The sequence below is a fragment of the Eschscholzia californica genome, unplaced genomic scaffold, assembly GCF_041429995.1.
Source record: "Eschscholzia californica isolate CP2 unplaced genomic scaffold, dmEscCali1.0.p SCAF_1, whole genome shotgun sequence".
Classification (NCBI taxonomy): domain Eukaryota; kingdom Viridiplantae; phylum Streptophyta; class Magnoliopsida; order Ranunculales; family Papaveraceae; genus Eschscholzia; species Eschscholzia californica.
In genome coordinates this window covers 3,301,968-3,324,692 of record NW_028238198.1, presented here as the reverse complement: position 1 = coordinate 3,324,692, position 22,725 = coordinate 3,301,968, and the positions used below count along the sequence as shown (strand labels likewise).

Sequence of the window (22,725 nt, the reverse complement as noted above, 5' to 3'; positions counted from 1 at the left end):
TACTCGGCAAAAACACTAATAATTTATAACCGTGCCAAGAACAGGTGACTAGAAATTAAAATGGTTATTTTCCTGTGTATTTACCATTGTAGGAATGTGACTGTTCTCACTATAGCTTTCAGATCTAAGGTTCACAAAATCAATCCACACATCAAACAGACGCATCCCCACTGTTTCCAAGTGTTTTTGACTGGTCAGGATTGCTGCAAATGGGGAATACATACTGATGTTACATGATAAAGTGCTACATTTGCGAAGTAGAGAAAAGATAAACAAGGGGATATAAAAGCTTGTAAACAATCAAACTACAAGTTAGTCACAGAACAAGCAGCTTTCCAAGAAACAGTACAATGGTAATCACCGAATCTTTCAAAACTGAACCGACAGAAAGATATTTGGGGAAAAATAATCTTCTGCATTCTTTAGTCGTTATTATTGTGAACTCTAAGGAAGGTCACTAGCAACAATAAGGTTGAAACTATTTGAAGTATAAGAATGTACTAGTAACTAAAAATGACAACATTTCATATCAGAAGAAATTGTGCGGCCATATCTTACCGAAAAACAAGAAGGTTGAGTAACTAACAACCATTGGATAACACCAAGTCCTTGTGTCTCTTCCTCTGCAAATGACAAGTACTCATTGATCTTTTCACAGCATTCGCGTCCCAACATGCTGTCTAATGCAATATCAGTAGTATAACAATCCTTGCCTAAAACTGTAAAATGAAAACCAAATAAGTTCATCATCAAGAATTGGAGAAAGTTCCAAACCACAAACCCACATTTGTTTGCGTCAAAAGAAAAGGGAAAAAAGGAACCCATTGAACATGATATCCAAGAATACACTACAAGAACCTAGAACTAGAGAAAATAAAAACCGTACTCCTTCAAGCACATGACAAAGCCCTAGATATAAGTAAATTCCCCATGCATTTGAGATAACCAACTTAAAAATAGAAACTTTTTACTAGCCCATGATTAAGAGTTGATCAAACTGATATTTGTATAATCCTAAACTTATCGAGAAACCCACATAGTTGGAACCCAAACGTGAGATACAATTGATCTGCAATTAGGTATTCCAAACTTGGGATAGCTCTTGCGTCATAAGGGGTTGTGTTGAATAGTTTCACCCATAACACCACACGAAGAGAACAGTAACCACGAGATGCCAACTTGTCATGGAATGACTTTTCGTGTGCGTGTCTAAAGCAACTGTTGCATTCAACAGTAAACTAACGAACAACCAAACAGGAACACTAAAAGCAAAACTAATGTGAGTCAGTCGGTGTCCAATGAACTCCAGCCCGAACTGATATATCATCAACTCCAATGGCTCCAATAATATCTTGTAGTAGTTGCTGCAACGAGCTCAAACAGAAGGTAAATTTGATGGAGCTGTAATGCTCCTACGGCACCATGTACCATCGCACTAACTCAAGTGACATATGCGCGTGTATACAATTTTCCACTATTGGATCTCCATTTAACCTAAATTTGACTGGCTTCTGCATGTTACTGTATCACACAAAATGGAAGCCTTTACCTCGTTGCGCACAAGCTTCTTCATTACCCTTCTCTTTCAAATGTTACAAAAATGGAAGCCCCTCGCCGCTGTCCTCCCATACGTTGCATTGGAGGAAGAGGGTACAAACGACTCCAATGGTAGGTGTTCAGTCGATGAGAGTCTAACAGACTGCTCAGCAAGTTATATTCGGCTACAGCAAAGAGTACTGCTGGTCAGAATCGTCAATATTTCGGTCATATGTTGCAGAACTTGGAGGGAGTATTGGTGCCATTAAGATCAATACCATTTGGACACTCTGTCAGAAGGAAGTATATTGTAATGATTGGGTATGACCTCCAGGAATATTTGTGAAATCTCTCCATTTAGCTTTCTCAGTTGTGGAATATCATCAAGTGGGCAACTTTTAGCGATGCTCCTCCATATCAATTGGTGCAATCTTACAAAATCAACCGAGTTGAAACCCAAACAAAGATTAGAAAATGAACCACCAAAAGCAACTCCACTAGCTCTATTCATATTTCGCACTCTTGCAGTAGTTGTTGCAACAAGGTCCAAACAATAGACAAATTTGTGTATTAAATAGCCCACATTTATATGCACCAACATAAATTTTGTGTATAAAATAACCCACATTTAGATGCACCAACTTCGATTCTATGTATAACAATGCCCACACTTATATGCACCATCATATTTTAGGTATAGAATACCCAACATTTATATGCACCGACATCAATTCTATGTATAGAATTGCCCACATTTGTACGTCCCAACATAAATTTAGTGTATAGACACATTTAGATGCACCGACATAGAATAGAATTGCCCACATTTATAAGCACTAACATAGATTTTGTGCATAGAATAGCCCACATTAGATCCACCGTCATCGATTTTATGTATAAATTGCCCACATTTATATGCCAACATATTTTGTTTATAAAGTAGCCCACATTTAGATGCATCGACACCGTATCTATGAATAGAATTGTAAACATTTATATGCACCAACATAAATTTTGTGTATAGAATGACCCACATTTAAATGCACCAACATAGATTCTATGTATAGGATTGTCCGCATTTATATGCACCACAACACCAACATAGATTTTGTGTATAAAATAACTCACATTTATATGCACCGTCATCGAATTTATGTATAAAATTGGCCACATTTATATGCACCGACATCGATCCTATGTATAGAATTGTCAACATCTATATGCACCAACATATTTTCTATATAGGATAGCCCACATTAGATGCACCAACATTTAGGTTGTTCTTTCCAGACAGTCATATACTGTCTGGAAAGAACAACACTGACATCAATTACTAAAATCAACTAAACTACAAGTTCCAAACGTGGAAGCCATGTAATATATTAGAGATCAACTAAAAAGATTACCACTTCTTACAAGTTACAACTCAATTAACTAATGATATGTGTAACCTGTTTAGAAATATGTACAATGCCGGAGTCTAAAATCTCTCAAAGTTCAACCGTGATTGCAGACTTCGGAGTCATTTACGCTGAAACTATAGTCAAGAGTCAGCTCAGAAAGAAAAAGCTCTTCGAAAAGTTAATGTATCGCTTGCTAAATGGACAATCTGGAAATTCAGAAGACATTCAGTCTGTAGATAAAGCAATCATTTTCCTAATTTTGCTTTAGTTGGAAGGCTTTAACACTCTCATGGTTCGTTGTTATTGGTGAAGATTTTCAGCTTTTTCTTTTTTCTCTCCCATTTATGTACTCAACAAAATGAATTTCTGACTTAACTTTCACCAGGATAAAATAACAATGTCAAGCACAACTCAATAGTTTGATTGAGCTCTAGATTGTGTCTCTCTTTGTTGCAACAACTAATCCTAAGTATTCGGCAAAAACACTAATATTTTATACCATTGTAAGAATGCGACTGTTCTCACTATAGCTTTCAGATCTAAGGTTCACAAAATCGATCCACGCATCAAAGAGACGCATACACGCTGTTTCCAAGTGTTTTGACTGGTCAGGATTGCTGCAAATGGGGAATACATACTGATGTTACATGATAAAGTGCTACATTTGCAAAGTAGAGAAAAAATAAATGAGGGGATATAAAAGCTTGTAAACAATCAAACTACAAGTTAGTTACAGAACAAGCAGCTTTCCAAGAAACAGAACAATGGTAATCACTGAATCTTTCAAAACTGAACCGACATAAAGATATTTGGAGAAAAATAATCTTCTGCGTTCTTTAGTCGTTATTATTGTGATCTCTAAGGAAGGTCACTAGCAACAATAAGGTTGAAACTATTTGAAGTATAAGAATGTACTAGTAACTAAAAATGACAACATTTCATATCAGAAGAAATTGTGCGGCCATATCTTACCGAAAAACAAGAAGGTTGACTAACTAACAACCATTGGATGACACTAATTCCTTGTCTCTTCCCCTGCAAATGACAAGTACTCATTGATCTTTTCATAGCATTCGTGTCCCAACATGTTGTCTAATGCAATATCAGTATCATAATAATCCTTGCCTAAAAGCTGTAAGAATGAAAACCAATAAGTCCATTATCAAGAATTGGAGAAAGTGTAAATTCCCATGCATTTGAGATGACCAACTTAAATGGAAACTTTTTACTAGCCACGATTAAGAGTCGATCAAACTAATATTTGTATAATCCTAAACTTCTCGAGAAACCCACATTATTTAATGATCGGATCGTGGAATTCCACTGAAATGATACCCACGGAACTTTTAGCACATAAAAACACAAATCTTGTATTAACAACCAATTAAAAGACGAAATCTTTTCAAAAAGCGACGCTCATAGTTGTAGTTCCACATTTATATGCACCGACATTGCCCACATTTATACGCACCAACATAAATTTAGTGTGTAGAATAACTCACATTTAGATGCACCGACATAGAATAGAATAGCTCACATTTATATGCGACAATACATTTTGTGTATAGAATAGCCCACATTTGATGCACCGCCATCGATTTTATGTATCAAATTGCCCACATTTATACGCCAACATATTTTGTCTATAAAGTAGCCCACATTTAGATGGATCGATACTATCAATAGAATTGCCCACGTTTATATGCACCAACATAAATCTTGTGTGTAGAATAGCCCACATTTAGATGCACCGACATAGATTCCATGTATAGAATTGTCCACATTTTTACGCACCAACATAGGTTTTGTGTATAGAATAACCCACAGTTATATGCACCGTCATAGAATTTATATATATAATTGCCCACATTTACATGCAACAATACATTTTGTGTATAAAATAGCCCACATTTAGATGCACCGACATGATTCTATGAATAGAATTGCTCACATTTATATGCACCAACATAACTTTTGTGTATAGAATAACCCACATTTAGATGCACCGACATATATTCTATGTATAAAATAGCCCACTGCCCACATTTAGATGCACAACATATTTCGTGTATAGGATAAGCCACATTTAGATGCACCAACATAGATTTTATGTAATCGCCCACATTTATATGCACCGACATTTTGTGTATAGAATAGCCCACATTTAGATACACCGACATCGAGTGTATAGAATTGCCCACATTTATATGCACCAACATATTTTGTATAGAATATCCCACGTTTAGATGCACCGACATCAACTCTATATACAGAATTGCCCACATGTACACACACCAATATGGATTTTATGAATAGAATTACCCACATTTATATGCACCAACTTAGATTTTGTGTACCTTAGAGCCCCACATTTATATCTGGTACAGTTTTTTAATCAAAATCTAACATGATGACACTCAAAACCAACAAAGAAGAAAGAAAAACATGAAGCCTTTGGAAATCAAAAAGTTACAGTGAGTCGATCAAGTAATAGGAAATCAACTGTTAAAACCTAGAAGATTGAAATCAATTACTTTGATTTTCAAAGAGTTTTTGATGTGTTTTTTAGTCTTATTACATCCACACCAAAAGAACACAATTAGGGCATCCTTAAAAAATCAAAGGCAGAAACAAAGAAACCCTTTGAAAAACAAGAAAGGTCTGAATCGAATTTAGAAAAAGTGACAAAACCTAAAAGATTTCGTTGCCTGGGACTGTTTGATCGCTAATATTGAGTTCTTGAAGGTTTCTTGATCTGATAAACCCTATTTCAACCACATAAAAAATAACAATCCAAACATCCCATCGAAAATCAAAGAAAGAGGAAGAAGTCTCGTGAAGAAAACAAGAAATCTTATCAAACTGAATAGGAAAAAACGACAAACCCTAAAAGATTAAAATCGAGTAAAATTGTTACTATAGGAGAAGATCTGAACCAGTTAAAGGGATTCTTGAAGTTTTTGGACAATTTCGATAACATTCCTCTCGACCAACCGGATCTCGATCTCGCTTGCTTCGCGAACTCGAACTGCCTCTGCAAATCAAGACTCCCTCTGCGAGTTCTGGCGCGGACTTTTCTTGAGAAACAAGCAACTCCCGCGGGCTTGTTAACGTTAGTTTTTTTTTTTTTTTTTGAGGGGAAATTAATCTCATAAAATAACACAAGTTTACAACAGTACAAGAAAGCATAAACTTATGGGAGTTAACTGAGAAGTACTGAAGTAATAATCACTCCACTTTAGGGGGTGAAAGCGGTCATAGCCAAATTATGGGCTACCCGATTGCAATTCCTAGGGGTGAAAAGTATGGTAACGTGTCGGCTAGCCAGCCTCCCACGAAGACTCTCGATCTCATCCCTTAATCTCCACGGGACCACAGCATCTACGGTTGATAACAATTCAACCAAAACCCTACTGTCGCCCTCTAATATAAAGTCCATCAAATCCATTTCCTCAGCTAGGTCGCATCCCAACCAAAACCCTAGAAATTCGCTGTGTAATGGAGAACATGGTCTGAATTGTAAGTTCTTCGAACCCATGATCTCTCCTTTGAAATCACGAGCAACCGCTGCTGCTGAAGCTCTATTTTCGGAGTAAGAACCATCACAGTTGATCTTTATTTGACCCATTTGTGGTGGAGTTATCTGCATCTTGAATAAGAAACGAAGAAGGAGAGGTTAGTAAATGGGGTGTGTACCTTAGAGATTCTCTTGTATTCCACCAACATCTTTCTAGATCTGGAGGTTTGTGATGAAAGTGGGTTTCGTTTCGCGTCTTCCACCATTCCCATAACAGATAAGTAAAAATAAACCACTCCTTTTCCTTTTCTTTGTGATGAAGAAGGGTTTTTAGATTAGAAACTAACCCCGGGTTCATCTGTTGTAGGTAGGTATTGTCCGTGAGTTGTATTAGCTCTTTAAACTTTGGGCAAGAACCGAAGAGATGATCCACTATCTCTAGTTCATTCAAGTCGCATAAAACACAAAGTTGAGGTATATCTTGGATTCTTTTACCTATATTATGTAATGTAGCCACACCATTGTGAATCAACTTCCATATGAATTGCTGAATCTTCGGTTGCATGCCTTTAATATTCCAAAAAGTCTTCCAAGGAAAGTTATGAGCATCATCACTAAGAATGGGGAAATATCTATGTTCTGTGTAGTAGGATTTAGTATTAAATCTACCACTCTCTGTTGGACACCATACCAAATTGTCATTTCTGTTATTTTGTGGAATAGTGATCTCTGTGATGGCATGCACGCTTAATTGATCGAAATACCTGTTTATGAGCTCTAAATTCCAATTAGTTTCCCCATTCATCATTAAATCAGAGACCCAAAATATGTTATTTGGAAGTTCATCTCTAAAACTAGGTACTTTATTTGGGAGATGAGGTAGCCAAGGGTCAGTTCTAATCTTGACTGTAGTTCCATTTCCTATGATCCATAAAATGTTATTCCTCATTGTGGATTTTGTTTTCATGATCGACTGCCAGAAAGGAGAAGTAGAACTAGGTGTCTCGGATGACCAAAAGTCATCATTATTAAAGTACTTAGACTTTAAGAGTCTCACCCACACTGCATTAGAATTGGTCAGCAGACGCCAAGTCATTTTAGCAATTAAAGCCTCATTGACAAGTTTGAGATTTCTAATGCCTAAGCCTCCATGGTTCTTGGGAGAACATATAATCTCCCACTTGATAAAGTGCATCTTACTGCTATTTTGATTGTGATCCCACCAGAAACTTTTTTCAGCAAGTTCAAGCTTCTTAATAGTATTATGAGGAATCATTTGATAGCTAAATGGATATGTGCAAAATGAAGCTAATACAGATTTGATTAGAACTGTTATACCTGTTTGGGAGATTAGTTTTTGTTTCCAACCTGATAAGTGTTTGTTAAATTTCTCCACTAACCATTGATGACTTTTGATGCGATTGCCTGGCTTGAGAATTAGAGCTCCCAGATACTTAGCTTGGTCTGTCATAATTGGAGCATTAAGAAGAGAGACAAAGGAGGATTTTGTCGATTCAGGCACTCCCCTACTGAAGTACAAAGAGGATTTGTTGAAGTTCACTTTTTGCCCTGAAAAGTCTGCATATTCATTCATCATATGTATAATTGTATCTAGATTATGATTAGTAGCTTTCCCAAAGATTATCAGATCATCAGCAAAAAGCAAATGTGTAATGCTTGGGCTGGACTGATTAATCTTGTATCCTGTAAATTGGTTTTGGTTTACATAATGAGAAATAAGGAGGGAGAGTGATTGGGAGGTTAGGATAAAGAGGTAGGGGGACAGAGGGCAACCCTGCCTTAGGCCTCTAGTGGCCTGAAAATCCCCCACTAAAGTACCATTCAACTTGATCCTGAATCTAGATGTGGTTACACAAGACATAATTAAACTCAGAATACGGTCAGTTATCCCAGTGCTAATAAGGACTGATTTAAGAAAGTCCCAATTTACCCTATCATAGGCCTTAGCCATGTCCATCTTAAGGGCAAAAGTCCCATTCTTTGCTCTCGACTTGTGCATAGAGTGCAAGAGTTCTTGGGTCACAATAATGTTGTCCATAATTTGTCTATTAGGAACAAAAGCATTTTGTGTCCACATGATAGAGTCCTCGAGACAAGGCCGAATTCTATTTGCAATTATTTTAGTGATGAACTTATAAATTGAGTTGCAAAGGGAGATCGGTCTATAATCAGAGGCTAAACTCGGGTGTCTACACTTAGGAATCAAAGCTAAAGTAGTGAGATTGAGAGAAGGATCGATTGAACCTGATTGGAATGCCGATTGGATGTAAGAGGTAAGTTCGGTGCCAATAATGTCCCAGTGTTTTTGAAAAATGAAATTTGGTAGTCCGTCGGGCCCCGGGCTTTTAATCGATCCAGTTTCCATCGCTACTGCTTTAATTTCTTCGCTAGAAGGCACCGAACTTACCTTATATGCATTTAAGATCTCAATCGGTGGTTGGCCCACAGGTTCAGCCTTAAATAAGTTCTGAAAAAACTCCGTAAGTTCTTTTGCTATATCCTGTTCATTTGTCAGATTCTGACCGTTGGCTGAAAGTAAACTATAAATTTGATTTTTATGTTTTCTCATGGAAGCCGCAATATGGAAAGCCGTAGTATTTCTATCTCCATTTTTAGCCCAATTTGCTCTAGATCTTTGTTCTGCTTTTGATCTTTGGACCTCTTCCAGAAAAATAATTTCTTCTTGAATAGTACTTTCAACATTAAGTGAATCTTGAGTTGGAGTAAGAACTTGAATATCAGTCAACCTCTTTCTAAGAATTTTTAATCTAGTTTTGATAATACCAAAAGCCCTTTTGCTCCAACCTTGAATTGAGTTTTTAACAAATTGCAGTTTGTTTGGAAAGTTCCCTTCACTTTTATCCCATTCCAGTTTGAAAGTAGTTTCATATTCCTCGTGCTTTGTCCAAAAGAGTTCATATTTCGAAATCGTTTGGAGAGTTTGACCCTGAACCTTCAGTTTTAGCAAGATTGGTGCATGATCGCTGTTATATCTAGGCAAATGAAACAAGCCAGATTCCGGGAATTCAAGAAGCCAATTAGAATCACACAAAACTCGATCTAAACTCTCTCTTGTTAAGTGATGTATGGTTTTGCTGTTGGTCCAAGTGAACGCCGGTCCATTGTAGCCCAAATCGATGAGGTTGGAATCTCTAATAAAATTCTGAAATTGAGACAGAAATGGAATATTAGCAGAGCCTCCACTTTTTTCAGAACGAGAAGAAATTGCATTGAGATCCCCAATGCAACAATAAGGATTAGTTATATTATTAATAATATTTAAAACCGAACTCCAGAAAGGGGATCTATCTTGGACCCTTGGAGGTCCGTAAATACATAGCATATCCCAAGGAATCGGGTTATTAGGAGTAAGAATAGTAAGATGAATAAGATTACTAGAGTGGGAATTAACAGAGACATCCCAATCTGGAGACCAATGTAAGAGTAAACCTCCACTCCGGTCGACCGAGGGGACAACATAATAATTCACAAGATTAAATTTAGAAAATAAGTACAAAGGTTCATAGTTATTAAATCTAGTTTCAGAGAGGAAAACTAAAGAAGGACGAATAGCACCAAGGAACTGAGACAATGTATCTTTTGTCGGGGTGTTCCCAAGTCCCCGACAATTCCAAGCCAGAACACTCATGGTTCCTGCGGCATTTGGGCTGCCGTGGCCCTTTCTTCAACTGTTTGAGGATGGGTATGTTTAGCCGACTTTTTGAATTGTTTCCTAATTCGAACTTCTGCCAAGGGCATGTCTTCATCCAAAAATCCGCTTGTAGAGGGATTATCTCCGCCCGATTGCATCGTTGTTGAAGAATCTTTGTATAGAACATTGGAAATCACAGAAGTAATTCCCGTATCAGTCTGGATTTTACTCCTTTTAGCCTGAAAAAGACTAGAAATCAAATTACCATAATTAGCGCGAATATTCGGGTGTTTAGCACAAACCGATTCCACTCTATTCGCACTGTCATCTTCAATATTCAAATCAGTAAATTTTGGGATTAATTCTTGGCCAAATGAACCTAGTTCATGTAAAGGATTTCTAGTGGAAAACGGAACTTTAAAAGTTTCAGGGTATTTGGGTGTCATTTCCTTTAGGATTCTAGAACGGACCGAATCCGGTAGGTTTTGTTTGAGAATGTCTCCAAAAGCCAAAATAGTAGGGCAGAACTTAATATTGTGCCCCACAAATCCACAGTAAATGCAAAAACGTGGGAGTTTTTCCACTCTAATTTCTATAGATATAAGTTTAGACTGTGAAAGTTTAAGATTCACTCTAGGCTTAAGGGCCTGTTTAATGCATAAATTAACCCGAACACGACCAAACAGGCTCCATTTAGCCGCATCTTCCGGAGTGGTTGGAATGTAGGAACCAATCGATCCTGCCAGACGGTTCACAATAGTACAATTGAGATGACTAGGAGGAATTCCATGGAGTTGAATCCAAAACCACACATAATCGAAAGAGTGCTCTGTCGGTGAAACCTCCGGTTCACATTGTTGTAAAACAATGAGTTCTTCTTGAATAATCCAGGGAGAACTGTCTATTGCTAAATCCAATTCCGAGGCCGTCTGAAATTTTATAAGAAATAAATTGTCCCGCACTTCCGATATTGTGAATTTATTCGGTCCATGTATAATACGAGAAAGACGATACATAGCCTGACCGATATCTATTTTCTTCGGACTTTGGAACCAAATAACTCCCTGTTTGATAATGTCTGAGTCGCCCGAACTAACATCTCCTCCTTCCACTGTTGGAGGAATATATTCTGCTGTGGTTAAAGATTCAAATTGAGTGATGAATTGATTTTCCAAATTCTCCATAGCACAACACTAAACAAGTAGAACAAATACTGATCAAAGAGACTGAATCTCGACTATGAAAGCCCCTATAGAGCGAGGATGAGAAGATTTAAGACTCGTAAAAGTCCAAATCGAGCAAAAGAGGAATATAAATGGTGGAGAACTGCCAAGATTTGCTCGGAAAAGTGGGATAACTACCTAATAACGGTTAGAAAACTGCCTAAACTAAAGGAAATATTCCACCAAAGGTGGCGCCGGTGAAACAAGATAAGTAGAAGAGAGAAAATCTCCGCCCGAGAGAGGTTTTTAAATTAATTCCCGTAAAATCTACCGCTTGTTAACGTTAGTTTGTTAATAGGTTTTGAAATATCAAGGAAATCACTTGGGGCATGCTAAAAGCACCCGAAAATTGTTGTGAGCACCCGGAGATGAGATTGACTAAGGTCAGTACCCTTTGACCCAAGCAAGAGTCCGGACTCGGACCAGTCTGAGACCAATTTGAGATCTCCGAAGGTATTTTTAACATTTCTTCTCCTCCTCCTTCTCATCTCTTCTGTCGCCACTCTCTCTAAAACCTCCGGCGAAAAGGTCTGGAGAACTAGTCCAAGGTTGAGGTCATGATTGGAGAGGGAGACTTTTTGCCCGAGGGAGAGAAAAAGAAGTGGGTGGTAAACACCTTTAAGTTTCGGCATTGCCCCCAACTATACTTGTTTATTTGTTTTGACCAAGTTGCGAGTGAAACTGGAAGAGAAATCTGCATTTAAAGCTAATGATCTTCTGTCAAGGTTCCTGAATAAAAATGAGTTAGATGATGATTTTGTGATAGATAATGTTATAAGTTCTATATTAGCAGGTCAGGATACAACTTCAGCAGCTTCGACATGGTTTTTCTGGTTAATTTCTTGCAACCCCAAAGCAAAAGAGATAATGTGAAGGACATAAATATACATCCACGCCTCGCTCCGTGAGAGCATGAGGTTGTACCCACCAGTTCCGGCTGACAGTATAAGAGGCGGTCAGAGACAACATTTTACCATATTTCCTTTGAGGATTGGAAAGAGAGGGTTTTAAGTTCATGGAAATCGAATAAGTAATCTATGTATGAAGATCTGTTGGTTTCTCTCTATAGTTATGTTTATATTTGTTATATGATTTTCATATTAAAGATACTTGATACTGTATGTCTATGAACCTTGCTCTACTAAGCGGAAGGCCCAAGTAACTACCATTTTCTGCTCGGACTAGAAGTTTTCAAACTATGTAATATCTCAAGATATTATCAATTTATTACTACGAAAAATCAATTCCTCCTCCACGGAGACTATTTTTATGACCAAGACTGTTCTGCATCTTAAGCAATGGTTCTTTGCCATCTGTTGTGGTAATGGTTTCTCTAAAAACCTTCAAAGACGGGTTTTTGACGTATATACTTCACTTTCATTTTAAACAACCCGGTTCAAGGAAACGCATATATATATAGAATACACACACACATAAATATATATGTGTGTGTGTGTGTGTGTCCTGCAACTCCAAATGGATGTGGTTAGTGCTAGAAGACCAAATAAGTTAGCTCCACAGAACTTGGGAGGAAATCACCGCTAAGAGCAGCTGCATTGCGAAATCACCCTTTTCCCATGACCACGACTTTGTCGAAGTAGAAAAGAGGTAGTTCCGCCATGTTGGGCTTTTTTTATGTAAACCGCATCAGCGGAAATAAATCAAGTTCAAGAGTTGAACCATCTTGGCACGTTTCGAGTAATTGTCTCTCATCCAATCAAGACATTCCTCTGAAGTGGCAGAGGGATGAGCAAGCTGCCATTCTAGCAGTTTTTTTTGCTGCAAGTAAAATGAGTGTTAGAATTTGTAGACATACAAGTGTTCTGGTGCACGCCAGAATGTCTACTTACTCATTCCTTGACTTGTGAACCTCCTGTCTTAAGCTGCAAAATGTTCTTGATTTCTTTTGCATTAACCAACTGTTTCATTTCCCACACATTTTCAAGCCCTGCACATAATATAGTTTCACATCATATGGCCAAGGATAGTTGATATTTGAAGGCCAAGGAAAAGAAGTTATAATCGCCGAAGCTGGATTAGAACCGCCGAATCTGGGTGGTTTGTCCACAGACTTTTGAATCAGAAAGATCAAACAGATATTATAGTGATTATACCTAGTCCAATGATGGTCGCTTCGACATTGTTGAACAAATCTCTGCGCGTCAAACTCAATCTGCTTGTCTGGAGAAACGTTGGTTTAATAAAAAAATAGAGCAACACGCCAAAAACCTTTGATATTTCATAAAAGCAATCCTTCATAACTAAAGGAATAAATCATAGACAACCTTTAAACCGCATGTAAATCACCAATGAGAGATCAGAATAGCTAAAGTAATATCGAAGAAATAAGAACAGCTAAACTAAAATGTTATTTTTTTCGCTTTGTTGTCTAAATATACTCATTTTCTAAGAGGAAGAAACAGGTTCGAGTACAAGTAAAGCGAAAATAATAGAGATTCTAAGTAATCTATAGCAACCATCCCATATATGTAGATATAAATTGGGATCACAAGAAAAACAATGCAACTTGGTAGATCATAATTGCTCTAAATATAATAAAGGTAAAGATAAATTAGTCGACAAGGGTAACCGAATGAGCGGACAGAAAGTTACATGACCTATGCCACATCTCTTATCCACTCTGGTGAAACACAAGACAGGCTTTCATAGTAAATACTCAGCTGTTCAACATTTTTAACGTTAACAGCTGCAGGATGTGTTGGCTAGTCCATATGTGCAAAATATCACCCATAACTTTCTACTAATATTCTCAACAAGTCAACAGTACCCAATGAGGAATTTTGTGACTTCCAATTAATTTCAGATACCGAAAAGCAGAACTAATCACACTAACGACACAAGATAGTTGCAAACCTGTCAGATCCTTCTGATAATGCAGGCTCAGACTTAGGATGAAGACTGAAGACAACAAAAAATAGCTTCAAATCAATATCACCAGAGGAGGCCTAAGTGCATATCATGATAAATAAAATGAGTCTACTACTGAAAAAAATAGATTAAGATACATAGTAAAGTCAATAGAATATAACAGTCACATATCAACAGCTATTACCAATGGCAGAATGTTCATCTTGATTTAGGTGATGAGTCTGGTGCCCAAGTTAGGCGAGATTGGCGATAAAATGTATTGTTAGTACAACTCAAAAATATTCTGAACTATCTAAGTATTCACTTCAGAGAAACATTTGTTTCGAGTTTGAATGAATATTTTACCCTCGCAGATACCATGAAGGATAGCTATTAAAACCACAATTTGCCTCAACACTTGGTTGCCCAAGTGGTTGAAACTTGAAAGTGTTGACATAAACTCCAAATCAACTAAACTACAAGTTCCAAACATGGAAACCATGTAATATAGTATGATATTTGTAACCTACTCAGAAATATGTACAACGTAGGAGTCTAAGATCTCTCAAAGTTCAACCATGATTGCAGACTTCGTAGCCGTTTACGCTGAAACTATAGTCAAGAGTCAGCTCAGAAAGAAAAAGCTCTTCGAAAAGTTACTGTATCGCTTGCTAAATGGACAATCTGGAGATTCAGGAGCCATACAGTATGTAGATAACGCAATCATTTTCCTAATTCTGCTTTAGTTAAAACTTGGAAGGCTTTAACACTCTCATGGTTCATTGTTTTTTATGAACATTTTTCAGCTTCAAAAAAGCTTTTTCTTATTTTCTCTCCCTTTCATGTACTCAACAAAATGAATTTTCCGACTAAACTTTCATCAGGATAGAATAAAAATGTCAACCACAATGGGAAACTCAAAAGTCTGAAAGAGCTCTAGATTGTGCCTCTCTTGGTTGCAACAACTTACAACAACTAATCCTAAGCATTCGGCAAAAACACTAACAATTTCTAACCGTGCCAAGAACAGGTGACTAGAAATTAAAATGGTTATTTTCCTGTGTATTTATTATTGCAGGAATACGACTGTTCTCACTATAGCTTTCAGATCTAAGGTTCACAAAATCAATCCACACACAGACACATCCTCGCTGTTTCCAAGTGTTTTTGACTGGTCAGGATTGCTGCAAATGGGGAATACATACTGATGTTACATGATAAAGTGCTACATTTGCGAAGTAGAGAAAAAATAACAAGGGGATATAAAAGCTTGTACACACTACACAATCAAACTACAAGTTAGTTGCAGAACAAGCAGCTTTCCAAGAAGCAGTACGACGGTAATCACTGAATCTTTCGAAACTGAACCGACAGAAAGATATTTGGAGAACAATAATCTTCTGCCTTCTTTAGTCCATTATCAAGGATTGGAGAAAGTTCCAAAGCCACAAACCTACATTTGTTTGCGGCAAAAGAGAAGGCAAAAAAGGAACCCATGCACATGATATCCAGGAATACAGTACAAGAACCTAGAACTAGAGGAGTACATTTATCATTTATGTCGAAATGCAAAATACAGTGAATCATAACTCGTGGCATATCTGAAGGGCATTGGAGTTTATATCTACGTCCGCAAAATAGGTATAATTGACAGTAATGTAGTAATTCCGACCTTCCAATATCAGGATATCAAAAGTCAAGCATAATTGCATATAAAAATAAAAACCATACTCCTTCAAGTACATGACAAAGCTCTAGGTGTAAGTAAATTCCCATGCATTTTAGATGACCAACTTAAAAATGGAAACATTTTACTTGCCCGTGATTAAGAGTTGATCAAACTGATATTTGTATAATCCTAAACTTATCAAGTTAAGATACAAAGTAAAGTCAATAGAATATAACAGTCACATATCAACAGCTATTATCGATGGCAGAATGTGTCATCTTGATTTAGGTGATGTCTGGTGGCCAACTTGGCCGAGATTAGCGTTAAAATGCATAATTAGTACAGCTCGAAAATATTCTGAACTATCTTAGTATTCACTTTAGAGAAACATTTGTTTCGAGTTTGAATGAATATTTTACCCTCGCAAATGCCATGAAGCATAGCTGTTAAAACTGCAATTTGCGTCAACACTTGGTTGCCCAAGTGGTTGAAAGTGTTGACACTAACATCAATTACTAAAATCAACTAAACTACAAGTTCCAAACATGGAAACCATGTAATATATTAGAGATCAACTAAACAGATAACCACTTTTTACAACTCAATTAACTAATGATATGTGTAACCTGCTCAGAAATATGTACAATGTAGAAGTCTAAGATCTGTCAAAGTTCAAACGTGATTGCAGAGTTCGGAGTCGTTTACACTGAAACTATAGTCAAGAGTCAGCTCAGAAAGAAAAAGCTCTTCGAAAAGTTAATGTATCGCTTGCTAAATGAACAATCTGGAAATTCAGGAGCCATACAGTCTGTAGATAATGCAATCATTTTCCTAATTTTGCTAAATGGAAGAGCTTTTTCTTATTTTCTCTAGCTTTCATGTACTCAACAAAATGAATTTCCGACTAAACTTTCATCAGGATAGAATAAAGATGTCAAGCACAATGGAAACTCAAAAGTCTGAATGAGCTCTAGACTGTGGCTCTCTTGGTTGCAACAACTAATCCTAAGTATTTGGCAAAAACATTACTAATTTATAGCCGTGCCAAGAACAGGTGGCTAGAAATTAAAATGGTTATTTTCCTGTGTTCTTACCATTGTAAGAATGTGTCTGTTCTCACTACAGCTTTCAGATCTAAGGTTCACATAATCAATCCACACATCAAACAGACGCATCCTCGCTGTTTCCAAGTGTTTTTGACTGATCGGGATTGCTGCAAATGGGGAATACATACTGATGCCACATGATAAAGTGCTACATTTGCAAAGTAGAGAAAAATAAACAAGGGAATATAAAAGCTTGTAAACAATCAATCTACAAGTTAGTTGCAGAACAAGCAGCTCTCCAAGAAGTCCATTCTTACAATGGTAAGAACACAGGAAAAACCAACAAGTCCATTATCAAGAATTGGAGAAATTTCCAAAGCCACAAACCCTCATTTGTTTGCGTCCAAAGAAAAGGGAAAAAAGGAACCCATTGAACATGATATCCAAGAATGCACTACAAGAACCTAGAACTAGAGGAGTAAATTTATCATTTATGTCGAAATGCAAAATACAGTGAACCATAACTCGGGGCATATCAGGAAGGGCATTGGATTTTATATCTACGTCCATAAAATAGGTATCATTGACAGGAATGTGGTAATTCGGACATTCCAATATCAGGATATCAAAAGTCAAGCATAACTGCATATGAAAACAACATCCATACTCCTTCAAGTACATGACAAAGCCCTACATTTAAGTAAATTCCCATGCATTTGAGATAACCAACTTAAAAATGGAAACATTTTACTAGCCCACGATTAAGAGTTGATCAAACTCATATTTGTATAATCCTAAACTTATCGAGAAACCCACATTATTTAATGATCAGATCGTGGAATTCCACTGAAATTAGTATTAAATAAACAAACCCACAGAACTTTTAGCACATAAAAGCAGAAATCTTGTATTAACAACCAATTAAAAGACGAAATTTTTTCAAAAATCGACGCTCATAGTTGTAGTCCCACATTTATATACACAAGCATATTTTGGGTATAGAATATCCCACATTTACATGCACCGACATCAATTCTATGTATAGAATTGCCCACATTTATACACACCAACATAAATTTAGCGTACAAAATAACCCACATTTAGATGCACCGACATAGAATAGAATTGCCCACATTTATATGCACAACGTAGATTTTGTGTATAGAATAGCCCACATTAGTTGCACCGTCATCGATTTTATGTATAAAATTGGCCACATTTATATGCCAACATATTTTGTGTATAAAGTAACCCACATTTAGATGCATCGACATAGATTCAATGAATAGAATTGCCCACGTTTATATGAACCAACATAAATTTTGTGTATAGAATAACCCACATTTAGATGCACCGACATAGATTTTGTGTATAGAATAACCCACATTTATATGCACCGTCATCGAATTTATATATGAAATTGCCTGCATTTATATTCAACAATACATTTTGTGTATAAAATAACCCACATTTAGATGCACCGACATGATTCTATGAATAGAATTGCTCACATTTACATGCACCAACATAACTTTTGTGTATAGAATAACCCACATTTACATGCACCGACATATATTCTATGTATAGAATAGCCCACTACCACATTTAGATGCACCGTCATCAATTTTATTCATAAAAATTGCCCACATTTATATGAACCAACATATTTTGTGAATAGAACAACCCACATTTAGATGCACCGACATCGATCCTATGTATATAATTGCCCACATTTATATGCACCGACATATTTCGTGTATAGGATAAGCCACATTAGATGCGCCAACGTAGATTTTATATAATTGCCCACATTTATATGCACCGCCATATTTTGTGTATAGAATAGCCCACATTTAGATACACCGACATCGAGTGCATAGAATCGCCCACATTTATATGCACCAACATATTTTGTATAAAATATCCCACGTTTAGATGCACCGACATCGAGTATATATATAGAATTGCCCACATTTACACGCACCAATATGGATTTTATGTATAGAATTGCCCACATTTATATGCAACAACTTAGATTTGGAAATTTCTCAAATAAAAAAAATTAGATTTGGAAATAGAACTGCCCACATTTATATGCACCAACTTAGATTTTGTGTACCTTAGAGCCCACATTTATATCTGGTACAGTTTTTTCAATCAAAATCTGACATGATCACACTCAAAATCAAGAAAGAAAAATATGAAGCCTTTAGAAAACAAAAAGTTACAGTGAGTTGATCAAGTAATAGGAAATCAATTGTTCAAACCTAGATGATTGAAATCATTTACTTGGATTTTCGAGAGTTTTTGATGTGTTTAGTCTTATTACATCCACACCAAAAGAATACGATTAGGTCATCCTTACAAAATCAAAGGCAGAAACAAAGAAACCCTTTGAAAAACAAAAAATGTCTCAATCGAATTAAGAAGAAGTGACAAAACTAAAAAGATTGAAATTGGTAACGCTGTAATCGTTGCCTGGAACTGTTTGATCGCTAATATTGAGTTCTTGAAGGTTTCTTGATGTGATAAACCCTATTTCAACCACATAAGAATAACAGTCCAATCATCCCATCAAAATCAAAGAAAGAGGAAGAAGAAATCTTATCAAACCGACAAACCCAAAAAGATTAAACTGAATAGGAAAAAAACGACAAACCCTAAAAAGATGAAAATCGAGTAAAATTGTTACTATAGGAGAAGATCCAAACCAGTTAAAGGGATTCTTAGAAGTTTTTGGACGATTTCAGTAACATTTCATTCGACCAACCGGATCTCGATTTCGATGCTCCGCGAACTGCCTCCGCAAATCAAGACTCGAGTTCTGGCGGGGACTTTTTCTTGAGAAACAAGTAACTCCCGCGGGCTTGTTTATGTTGGTTTGTTAATAGGTTTTGAAATATCAAGGAAATGAATGGGGACATGCTAAAAGCACCCGAAAAATTGTTGTTAGCACCCGGAGATGAGATTGACTAAGGTAAGTACCCTTTGACCCAAGTAAGAGTTCGGACTCGGACCAGTCCAATTCGAGATCCCGGAGGTTATTTTTAAAATTTCTTCTCCTCCTTCTCATCTCTTCTGTCGCTACTCTCTCTCTCTTTAAAATCTCCAACGAAGAGGCTCTGTTCGTCTGAGGTCTGGAGAAGTAGTTAAAGGTTTAGGTCATGGTCGGAGGGAGACTTTTTAACAGAGGGAGAGAAAAAGAAGTGGGTGGTAAACACCTTCAAATTTGGGTATTGTCCCTAACAATACTTGGTTAATTTGTTTTGACCAAGTCATGGGTGAAAAACACTTTGTCCTTAATAATTTCGGACACTGCCTACAAAACTTCCCAGAAAATGACATGGTTCACTTCGTTTATAGATCAAAGACGGATTCTGTTAGAAGTCCCGAGAGATGGCTTGTCCTAATTGTGTTTTAAGTCGATCTGGGTGATTTTTTGTGAAACAATCTAGTTAGACAATTCAGAATATTTGGGTTCGATTCCAGATAGACAAGCCAAATTAAAGGATTCCACACATACAAGTCAAATAACCCAAGTCTTTTTTGTCATTTAAGGATATTTCATATAATGGTATCTTAATCTAGACTTATTTTGTGTCTAACTGAAATGAACCTAAAATCAGATTGAGTTAAACAAAAAGATAAACATTCAGAAATCAGAGCGAGTCAGATCTGACTTAATTGATCTGAATTTTAAATGCTCAAATGAATAATAAAAGAACAAACAAGGCATCAGAGAATAGGAGTTCCTTGATTCAACTGAAAAAAGATCAACACACAACAGATCCATCCAGCAGGTGACTGACTGCTTTAATATATTACAATATTATATTTAACAGACATTATGTATTTGTCTGTGAAATCGAAAAAGAAAAGAAATTGTTTCTTCTTATATATTAAAGGAGAACCTCAATCAGTAATCTCGTGCTCGAGTGAAGTTGCTTCATTTACCAGCATCACCGAAGAGGTAGCCCAGAGACGATCCACCACCAGGGGCAGAGTGGACTTTAGTCGAAGGACGATCCTGTACCACCACAAGGAATATAATAAAAGAACGGTTTAGAAGAAATGTCGTAATTTCCGAGGTAAAAAAATCCAAGGGAAGTATGTCCGCATGAAATCGGAGAGCCAAAATCAAGACCAATCAACTACCCAGAGTAAACCTAATACTGTTGGTACCGAAAGTTTCATTTTCGATATTCATTCAAGGAGAGCAAAACTAGGAACTACGTTTGCTGACTTTATAGTTTTTTTTTTTCCTCTCTGCTAAAACCCATTATTTTAGACACGTTGAGGCAAAAATATATGTTTATCGAAAAGTCTAACAACTATTGGTTGCAACAGATACTAAACGAAAATAGTAAGAACTTAAACAAAATAAGAAACATACAGTGAGGAAGTTGCCGGTGTTCTGACCATCTGCCCTGTGGTAATTGTTTGCAGGGTTTCCATGGATACCCGCCGGAATCTGCTTAGTGACGTCCACTTGCTGTGGAGTAGGAGAAGACCTCTTCGGAGGTTCATTTTCCGCAGGCTGAGAATCCGGAACCGATGCCTTTGGAGCTTCGCAGCTTCCAAACAAGTAGCCCAATGAACTCTCTCCTCCTCCACTACTAACTCCACGACCCATTCTTTCTTATTTCTTTTCTTCGATTGGAAAACCCAAACCCTGGACAGAGTTCAAACACATAAGAAAAGTATAACAATCTGACTAACAGTCGGATCGCAACAAAATAACTTCACAGAGAAGAATAAAAATCTAACCTTTTCTTTCAACCCAAACTTTTTATCGAATGTAAACATTAGTTGGGTATATATATGCTAAAACATGAACATAAACCATATCTTTTTGTACTTTTCAAATTAAACCCATTTCAAAAATTACAAAAATGATAAGTATTAAACAAAAACCCTAATACATGGAATCTATACAACCTAAGAATTCAGTGATGAAAACCCTCATGATTGTTACTATTATTCACATATTATAACTACAAGCAATTTGATGATCGTCCAAGAATCTAAAATATACTTCTAAAAGGAATCAGAAGGTTTAATCAAGAAATTTCACAACAATTATTGGCGATACTTTAAGGGTAATAAACAGTGACAAACATAGAAAAAAAATACTTTATGAGGATCAAAAGGTAAAAAATTAAAATCTAGGGTTTATTACCTTGTTCAGTGGACTCGATCTGGAGGTAAGATGAGATATCCTGGTTTAGAAGAAGATGAAGTTTTAGAGAGAGAGAGAAAGAAGAGGAGGAAAAATGAGAGAGGAGAGCGGGAGAGAGTGAGACACTGTGAGAGTTGAGAGAGAGAGAGAGGGAGAAGATATTTGGGTGCGGCTAAAAGCACCCTCTGCTGTTAGCACCCGCCTAAATCACAAACTGGGAGTTGTTTCATGTGCAATCCGGGTGCCAACAACACTTTGGGAGGGTGCTTTTAGTCCCTCCCAAGATATTTTCTATGAAATTGGAAGAATAAAATGGTGGACCTTGATGGACTAATTCTACCAATTTTGACTATTATTAACGATTTGGGTCTATTGTAAGAATATTGGCTTTGGGGCATCTTGGAAAGTCTATAGTTTTTTGGTGGAAAAAGTTTGATGCTTTCTTCCGCCTCTACCTCCACTGCTTCTTCTCTATGTGCCGAAGGGATACTAATTGATTGTCCTCGCGGTCTTTTGGAAAAGAAGAGGAAAAGAAAAAGAAAAAGCAGTCAAAATTGACAATAGTAGAGAGAAGAGAAGAAGAAGAGCTGTCGGTAATCCGTCAAATTTTA

At 36.8% G+C, this 22,725-nt stretch overlaps 2 protein-coding genes and 1 long non-coding RNA gene across 5 annotated transcripts in view; all 3 read right to left on the bottom strand.

Annotated features, from left to right (window-relative positions):
* The window catches only part of LOC147563291 (CCA tRNA nucleotidyltransferase, mitochondrial-like), a 29,787-nt gene extending 9,995 nt beyond the window's left edge, over positions 1–19,792 (bottom strand). Inside the window, exons 1-6 of one of the 3 annotated variants that reach the window (XM_086636255.1) lie at positions 19,647–19,792; positions 16,984–17,102; positions 14,227–14,271; positions 13,467–13,533; positions 13,203–13,300; positions 9,962–13,131 (exon numbers count right to left, since the gene is read on the bottom strand). In XM_086636255.1, coding sequence (XP_086492381.1) covers positions 10,123–11,313 — 1,191 coding nt within the window. In that variant the 5' untranslated portion in view covers positions 11,314–13,131; positions 13,203–13,300; positions 13,467–13,533; ... (1 more) ...; positions 16,984–17,102; positions 19,647–19,792 and the 3' untranslated portion in view covers positions 9,962–10,122. Of the gene's footprint in view, positions 1–9,961; positions 13,132–13,202; positions 13,301–13,466; positions 13,534–14,226; positions 14,272–16,983; positions 17,103–19,646 lie in introns of those variants that run through there. The other 2 variants (XM_086636261.1, XR_015223680.1) reach the window with 2 other exon arrangements.
* Positions 3,452–5,868, bottom strand: LOC147563292 (uncharacterized). Its single transcript, XR_015223682.1, has 3 exons — positions 4,891–5,868; positions 3,912–4,071; positions 3,452–3,556 (listed from the first exon to the last, which is right to left on the bottom strand). It is a non-coding gene; the product is annotated as an uncharacterized LOC147563292 (long non-coding RNA).
* An 878-nt stretch (positions 19,793–20,670) lies between the features above and the next one.
* Positions 20,671–22,624, bottom strand: LOC147563290 (protein SPIRAL1-like 2). The gene is made up of 3 exons (XM_086636163.1): positions 22,115–22,624; positions 21,329–21,607; positions 20,671–20,962 (listed from the first exon to the last, which is right to left on the bottom strand). Exons 2-3 carry the CDS (start codon positions 21,566–21,568, stop codon positions 20,882–20,884), a joined length of 321 nt encoding a protein of 106 aa, XP_086492289.1. The 5' UTR covers positions 21,569–21,607; positions 22,115–22,624; the 3' UTR covers positions 20,671–20,881.
* Between the last annotated feature and the right edge of the window lie 101 nt (positions 22,625–22,725).